This window comes from Branchiostoma floridae, chromosome 12 (assembly GCF_000003815.2).
Source record: "Branchiostoma floridae strain S238N-H82 chromosome 12, Bfl_VNyyK, whole genome shotgun sequence".
NCBI lineage: Eukaryota > Metazoa > Chordata > Leptocardii > Amphioxiformes > Branchiostomatidae > Branchiostoma > Branchiostoma floridae.
Genome location: NC_049990.1, coordinates 12,621,528 through 12,630,374, shown reverse-complemented (window position 1 = coordinate 12,630,374; position 8,847 = coordinate 12,621,528). Strand labels below are relative to the sequence as shown.

Here is an 8,847-nt window from a genome sequence, read left to right as displayed (position 1 = left end):
GTATATGACTGTATGTTGTATTCCTGTTGGACAGCGGCACCGTTGGACGGCGTGGTATAGTACATGGTTGTATATTGTATTCGCTGTCGGACAGCAGCACTGTCGGACGGTGTAGTACAGTACATGGTTGTATGTTGTATTCGCTGTTGGACAGCGGCACCGCCGGACGGTGTGGTACAGTACATACATGGTTGTATGTTGTATTCGCCGTTGGACAGCGGCACCGTTGGACGGTGTAGTACAAGTACATGGTTGCATGTTGCATTCGCTGTCGGACAGCGGCACCGTTGGACGGTGTGGTACAGTACTTTGTTGTATGTGGTATTTGCGGTTGGACAGCGGCACCGTTGGAGGGGGTGGTGCAGTATATGACTGTATGTCGTATTTGCTGTTGGACAGCGGCACCGTCGGACGGTGGGGTGCAGTACATGGTTGTATATTGTACTCGCTGTTGAACAACGGCACCGGTGGACGGTGTGGTGAGATTGTTGGACAATCGTGTAGAGAATTCGTTGTTGGACAGCGGGGTGCGTCAGATGGTATAGTGGATTTTCGCTGTAAGACAACGGGCGCCGGTGAACGGTAATCGTAACTTTGAGTCGGTGTTTCATTTGATATGACGACAGGTTGTTGGATAACCTCAGATTTTGTTTGGTTTCTTGCATGGTTGGTGAACAAATCCATGGTAGGTAACAAGACCGTACGGTAGTACAGTGAAGACCTACCTTGTTGGACAGGTCAGAAGTAAAGGTCAAAGGAATGGAGGACACAATGGGAACAATGGAACTTCGGTTGTCATAATTAGATTGTGACCTTGGACGACATGCAATTTTCGATAAGGTCCGCAGCGTCTGCACGGTAATGTTGGATGGTGATTTTACCGTCGACTGAACCGGTGTTTGCGTTTCTTGTTTTGCAAGTTTTGAATAAAGACAAAGATCATGACGAGTTTCTCGTGTCACATTCCTTCCTACCATTGGATTTTCTGTGTTCCTGTTTATTGGCTACCTTTAGCTGGCCTAATTCTCACTCGTGGACCGTGTTCAGCTCCCTTAAGCTGTTGCCACCCATACTGGCTTCGGCCTGGTGGTCCGGGAAGCGAGTGGGGCCTGTCCAGACTGAAATACATAGAACTGTGCGTAAAGGTCGACAGTTACAGTTTGGATACTGAGCAAGCATTGTGGTGATAGCTTTCTCTGCAGCTGGAATATTGTTCTTGTATACGCAGAGAAATCAATGTTTGATTTCCAACACGACGCAAGATGAGTTGAACTACTGTAAACCTGGGAGAGGTTGGTCTCAGGTAATCTCTAAGGGTTCTCTGTCTAATCGGACTGGTCGTCGACCATTCCACTGAGTTCGGATTGGACAGGTCCCACTCGAGCCGGACCTTAGGCGCCCAAGGAACTTAGCTGAGAACCAGGGATCAATCTGCATTCCTGAGGAACACCTAAAGACTGATGACTGTGATAGTCTTACACCCACCCTGTTGATAACAACAAGCATGCGCAGCAGACCATAGGGACCACAGCAGACTGCTGTGTTGTCAAGGTGGCTTAATGCATACGTAGAGGGTTTTGTACGGAAAGGCACAGAGGTGAGGGAGTAAATATAAGGGATTGGGGGAATGAAGACAATAAGGATTGGGAAAGGAGAAGAATAAGGATTGGGAGATGATTAAATGAAGGGAAATGTAGGAACTTAAATTAGGGGAATAATGGCACTCGGGAGAAGCGGGTGCCGAGGTCTTCTCACCCCAGTCCTTAACTCTCCACTGAGGCAACGTGAGTGGGAATATATTATGATTCCCAATGATATCACAATGGAATGAACTCTCGCGAGATCTCCACTCGCGTGAGTTCATGACATGTGATATAACTCCCCCTCTATTCACAAGTGAATCATGAGCCGGGCGGGAGGGACACAGCCTAGCAAGAATAGACTAGTCTAGCTACAGTCCATGGTCAGAGGCAATGTAGGTTTCTAGTGTAGCCGCTTTTCACCAGAGGGATATCTCCGATCTGTGTGGATTATCCAAAGCTACGAAGTTATATGCAACTACCACCCTACATGCGCTAGATGTTTGTGTACTGCAGGGACCAGAGTACACGAACCAAAGCAAGTAGTCAACTGGTTGTCCCAAAGCCTAAGCGAGAGACCTTCAGAAGATCAATAGCCTACCGTGGGCCCAATGTCTGGAACAGCCTACCGCCAGACACAAAGAGTGTATGGCTCTTTCTCATGTGGTACAGCAGTCGGAATAAAACCGAGTGTCAGTCATTTGGTACTTTGTGTAATGATAGTTGCCATATCATGTAAAATTGTCGGTCAATAAAGTTCTGTTCAAGTGTAGGTGTCTTTTCTGTGTTATATCTGTACAACAGAGCGCAACACATGATATTAAGTTTCGGAGCAATTCTTCACCTTTTCTGCTGAAGAGGATATTAGTAGATGGGGGGAGCACGGGAAAGAAGTGCAGTCAAATTTTTAGCCCCCCCACCCACCCACCCCCTAAGTATTTTACGGGTAAGCATGGAATCTCGGATTCCACGATGCCTCGGTCTTCTCACCCCAGTCCTTAACTCTCCACTGAGGCAACGTGAGTGGGAATATATTATGATTTTATTTATTTATTTTTTTATTTATTGATCTCAAAACATGTGGGTAGCCCCTTCAACTTGTTTGAAGTTGATTTCCAAGGGGGCCCACTACATAAATAACAAAAACGAAACGTGTTACATTCAGTAAGACAACCAGAGGACAACAAACAAAATATACAAATAAACCGATGCGTCTTTACCAAGAACAGTTGTCGAGGTCAACAAAAAAACGTCAACGGTGGAGGTCAGAGGTCCATGTGCGGAGGAGTGTGTCTTAGGGCAGCTTTAAACTGCCGTAGAGTTGGTGCATGTCTTATGTCCGCCGAAAGGGTATTGTAATATGTTGCTCCTCTGTATGCAAATGTCCGGTGGCCAGCTGTGTTTGTGTAATTGGGTTTATGGAGCAAAGAGGCTTGTCTGGTGTTATGGCTGTGTAACAGGTGGTTGTGTACAAAGGTGGTATCCAGGTATGTCGGGACAAGCCCGTTGATACATTTAAAGACCATCACACACATGTGTTCTTTTCTCCGCTGCGTAAGATACTTCCAGTTGAGTCTGCTGTGTAGGTCTTGGACACTGGATCGTCGCTTCATTTGTAGGATGACCCTGGCAGCTCGATTTTGAAGAACCTGAAGTTGTCTCTGCTTGGTGATGTTACAATTTTCCCAAACAATGTCGCAATACTCAAGTAGTGGTAGAATCATGCTTCTGTATAACATACTTATGTTATATTACATGCTTATGTATAACATACATGATGATCCTTTCAGCCCTTCTTGACTTATTCTCTTTCAAATTAGGAAACTAAACCGGCTCCTGCAGTTCAAGAAAAGATGTTACCGGACCCAAACATACACATCTTAGTCTCAGCCATCTTTCTCAGTTCCATATGTGTCAAGTTTGAAAGTCCTATCACGGAATGCAGTGGATTTATCAACTTTCCGCATTAATTATGCAAATTGTTAATTTATATAATTAGTATCTCATTATGTAAGTTTTTACTTAGGATATCTACATACCAAAAATCATGACGATCCGTCAACATGTTCATATTTTGCCATTAATTATGCAAATGAGATCATCATCTGCATAATTAATATGTATAAATATTTCTTTCTTTCTCAGCTACAATTGTGACAAGTTTGAAAGTCCTTTAAAGGAATGCAGTGGATTTACAAACTTTCCTCATTAATTATGCAAATTAGCTGTTGATTTGCATAATTTGAATTCCATCATGTAAGTCTTCCCATTGGCTATCTACATACCAAAAATCATGACGATCCGTCAACGCGTTTATATTTTCTCATTAATTATGCAAATGAGGTCGTCATTTGCATAATTAATATGGATTGATTTTTCTCTCATTCTCATCTATATATGTGACAAGTTTGAAAGTCCTATCATGAAATGCAGCGGATTTATAAACTTTCCTCATTAATTATGCAAATTAGTTGCTGATTTGCATGATTAGTATTCCATAATGTACATTGTTACTTGGGCTACCTACATACCAAAAATCATGACGATCCATAAACACGTTCTCGAGTTATTCTCGTCCAAAGTTTGAAAGGAAATCGGCGACTGCAGTTCCAAACAAGCCGCTAGGGGGTCCAAACTTATAGTACTTACTCTCTGCCCCAAGGGCTATCTACCACTCAAAAATCATAACCACAGCATGTCCAGAACACGAGATATCAAAAATTGATATTCTGCTGCAGTACCGTAGCAAGCCGCTAGGGGGCCCATTATCGAACTTGACCTTCGTTTTCCCGACCCCTACCCACCTACCAAATATCATCGGGATCCATCCAAGGCTTCTCGAGTTATGCTGTTAACACACACACAGACACACACACAGACACACAGACTCACACAGACTCACAAGCCTAAAACATAACCTTAGCCATTCTGGCAAAGGTAATCATGTTCAGAAATTTTAGTGTTTAATAGGTTTATATTTTGCTAATCAATCATGTGCCACTTTTTAGGTGAAATTTTCTTTACCACATGTCCTTTATTGTGTACATGGATATTGCAGTTGTCCAATATGCCTTATCTTTTACCATGTGAATTATCAGTATATGTATGTATGTGTGTGTGTGCGCGCTGATGTTTCTCTTGTTCTTGTAGGGACATGATTTTAAAACTGGCTAAGAAGAATGGACAGCTGACCAGGTCTGACTTCATTCATGCCTACATGACCCAACTTGGGGGCACTGAAAAGTTTGGAACAGAGGTGGGTGTGATCTTACAAACATGGACTCATCAACTCACTCATCAACTCACTCACCAACTCATTCACCAACTCAATCACTCATCAGCTCACTCTCATCAGCTCACTCATCAACTCGTCAACTCACTCACCAACTCACTCATCAGCTTACCATCCCACTAACTCACTCTCATTAACTCACCCATCAACTCACTTCAACTCACTACCTCACTCATCAACACTCACTCCAACTCATCAACTCACTCTATTACTCATCAACTCACTCCAACTCACCATCTCACCAACTCACTCCAACTCACTCATCAACTCACCAACTTCTCATCAACTCCTCATCTCACTCCGTCAACACTCTCACTCTTGAACTCACTCATCAACTCTCTCTCTCTTTAACTCATGTTCTCTCACTCACCCACTCACACATGAGATGACAGTCATGAGCTCCATAATTGTAACCTTTCAGTACAATCTGACCATGGCACCTGTCAATCATTGTTCTCCATTTGTGTGCAGATTTTTGACAGGTTGATTGACTGTTTCCCATTTGTGTGCAGATTTTCGACAGGTTGGTTGAGGGTCAGGATGAAGACATGATAAAGATTCAAGACCTGACAGTGGAAAAACTGGAGTACGCCTTGGAGAACTGGCTCATCCGGATTAAACCTGAGATGACTCCTGAGATGGACGAGGAATATCAAGAGCGGATGAAGGAATTTGATCGAAAGATTGGTGTACCTAATGTAGCCGGTGATGCTCAAAAGCATACAGAGCTTTAGACCCAATGGTCGCCACTGGTACGGAGTACACAGTCATGTTGTTGTTGGGTTGTCATTCCAAACCTTATACCCAAAAAGTAGTTTAAAGGCTTAGTTGTAGGGGTATTTGTATAGGTGGTAGGTAATAGTTGTCTAAACTGATATACCAACACAAAATGATGTGCGCTAAACAAAATTTTGACAGAACCTTGTTGTGCATTCCTGAGTTGTGCATTATTTTGTGTCTAGGTTTTTTAAGCCGTATGGTTAAACAACTCATGCCACAACAATTTTTGCATTTTCAAGGAAAAAATTTGGCTGAAGCAATTCTTATTCATTTTTGCAAAAAGTCTGGGGTGAAGGTAGAATAAAAAGTAACAAAAAGTAAGTTTTCAGATTCTCCCAAGGCAAGTTTCATGCAGTAAATCTCTTCCCTTGATGTACAGTATAACACTTTTGGATGTTTAGTTATGGCTTTGCCAATGAAATAATTTCCCAATTTCTTTAGTAAATGGAAATAAGTCATCAAAATAAGCTATATATGTATATATTTCAAGATATTGATAAGATGTGACCATTTTATAACATGTTTGTTCAGGTCCATAGTCTATTTTGCTAGTCTATATTTTCTAAAAGCAAATATTGAAGCAAATGTTGATGAACACATTGATTTGGATTAAGATAGGATTGTGATTCATGAGAAGTAACAGATATAAAGTTAGTGTGGCCGTACAATATCATTAGGAAAAAAACTTTTCTAGGGCTCTAGCATATAGATTGGCTTTTCTGGGTGAAAATTTATTTGGATGATTGAGCTTAAGATAGATACAATACTTACTGGTGTTTTTCTTGAAATGTTGTCAATTGGTAACTTGAGGTGGCTACTTTATCTATGTCATATGAATTGTTGTTTGTTACAAGAGTAATTATGTATCTTTATCTTTCTATGCAAAATAACCCACGGGCATTCATGGTGCAATAGTATAAAGGCTGCTATATTGCTGTAAAAATAGCATGACAGGTCTGCTATTCTATAAAGATTCATCACTTATATAATTATATTTGATATATATATATAAAATGTTTGTACTAAAAGATTCTCGGTGTGGAATAAAGGACTTTCTGTGTCATACTTGCAGAGTGTGAATTCATAACGTTACATGAAATTTGATATTGTATGCACCAATAAAGAAGTACATATAGTAGGAGCAGTCTATAGTGGAAAAAGTACTGTAAATGCAGAAATGTTCGCGGTGGATTAATTTTTGCGGTTTTCGCGGCGACTACTTCACTGCGAACTTAAAATCACCGCGAAAATTTTTCTATGATGGTATTAGACTGCAGTCTATGGTGTAAATGCGAATTTAAAACCACAGCAAAAAGTCCTTTTCCCGCTGCCGCGAAATTAAATCCGCTCGAACTTAAATGTATTTACAGTAACTGATGTTATATTTGTTTCCTGATGACAAAATGGCACTTACAGACCCTCCTGCGCCAAAATCTGCTACAAAATCATGCCTCCCTGATCATACAAACACGAATGGCTTTTGGTATATGGGGTTCAGGGCTAGAGACAAGTTTGTTTACCTGTGTGCGAATGGTGTTCAGCACCAAGGACAGGTCCACTGTATAACAAAATCTGCCTTGTGTAGACAATTGATGGATGCAGTAATCACTTAACACAGCTAGCTGCAAGCAAGATAATCTGCTACAACAGTCAACACGGTTATCTAATATAGTTTTCAAGATTTGATGTTGCCCCAAACCTCACACACACTAGTGCAACCCAGTATCGGTTTAATTCTAGCTCAGTACTAACGAACAGAGGAGCAAATCAGCAAACAATAAACTTCAGGAAGGTTAAAACAAAACCATGCCTAATAGCCGCCTTTATCACATTGTCTGTTTGATTGCTCATGGTCTCACAGCGCCCCCTAGTGATCAGCAGTCAAAATGCAGGTCATTCGTTGACATACGAAGAGAAAGCGTGAAAATCATTGGCTAACTAACGTCTATAGTTGATATCACTGGATAAAACTAACTAATGGCAGGCAGGTGAATTTAATAGAGAGGGGAAATATACCGTAGGCGTTAGATTGGTACACTGACATTGGTCAATGTGGGTAGCATCTCTACACTGAGAATGATTATAAGACATTGTCAAATAACTGACATACTTTTACACAACGTGAACCGCTCTGGGCACCAATGGTCTGAAGCACTTGTCGTTGCCGTCACGTGACTTCTACCCATCTGTCACATGACTCATTTCGACCTTTAGTTCTCATCAAGATACATGGACATGCTATTGTCAAATAAAAACACTTTTAGCGCTAGACTTTTTAGTAGCGCTGGCAATCTTTCCTCTGCATGCTACATTTTAATTTCATGCTGCGTGTCTTCATCAATATGACAAATAAGATTATTTACAATCTGTGTCATCCCTTGCACGTTACTTCACCCGCTATCTTCAAAACAGTCGACTACTTAACAGTTATGTTTTGTAAGATGACCTTTGGAGTCAAAGAAGGGGAGACGACAGTATACCAAAGGTCATTTATTGTCCTCCCTACAAAAACGATTGTGGGAATTTTGTCGGACAGTCTTCCAACACCGTACCAACATGTCGCACAGCAAGACCGCTCTCGTCACCGGTGGGACCCGAGGAATCGGCTACGGTATAGCCGAGGAGCTCGCCTCTGCCGGGTACGATCTCGTTCTAGGCTACCGACGGAACCAAGAACGCGCTCAAGACACCAAAGGAAACTTGGAGAAAACGTACAAGACACGCGCGTTCGTGGTGGGTGGAGGGGCAGAAGAAGAAGCCACGGTGGACGCTTACTTCTCCTGTATCGACGAGAACTTCGGCGGCAAGCTGACTGCGCTCGTCCACAATGCCGGTAGTTTCTGGGGTGGCCTGCCACCTAGCCGACCTGACGCTAACGGCAGCTGGTTCCAGGGCTGGGAGGCGTACGAGTACTACCAGGGCATGTACCCGAAATGTTTCATCAGGCTCGTGGAAAAGGCAGTCACCCGTATGGAGGACGAGCGAGGCTACATCGTCGGTGTGTCCTCTCCTGGGTGCAGTAACAGCGGAGGTCCCCATCTCAACCACGTTATGCCTGGCATCTCCAAGTCCAGTATGGAGTACCTGGTTCGGCACTACGCTAAGCAACTGGCGCCCAGGAGGATCACTTGTAACGTCATCATTCCAGAGTTCACCAAGACCGAGGCCTGGGATCCGATGATAGAAAAACTGGGA

The 8,847-nt window shown here is 42.6% G+C and overlaps 2 protein-coding genes across 4 annotated transcripts in view; both read left to right on the top strand.

Moving 5' to 3' along the window:
• The window catches only part of LOC118428308, a 19,482-nt gene extending 12,765 nt beyond the window's left edge, over positions 1-6,717 (top strand). For all 3 annotated transcript variants that reach the window (XM_035838339.1, XM_035838336.1, XM_035838337.1), the window contains exons 11-12: positions 4,731-4,836; positions 5,385-6,717. In XM_035838339.1, coding sequence (XP_035694232.1) covers positions 4,731-4,836; positions 5,385-5,606 — 328 coding nt within the window. In that variant the 3' untranslated portion in view covers positions 5,607-6,717. The remainder of the gene's footprint in view (positions 1-4,730; positions 4,837-5,384) is intronic.
• Positions 6,718-8,208: 1,491 nt separating this feature from the next.
• The window catches only part of LOC118426997 (hydroxynaphthalene reductase-like protein Arp2), a 2,381-nt gene continuing 1,742 nt past the window's right edge, over positions 8,209-8,847 (top strand). Inside the window, exon 1 of the mRNA XM_035836632.1 lies at positions 8,209-8,817. Within this exon, the coding sequence (XP_035692525.1) occupies positions 8,209-8,817 (609 nt within the window). The remainder of the gene's footprint in view (positions 8,818-8,847) is intronic.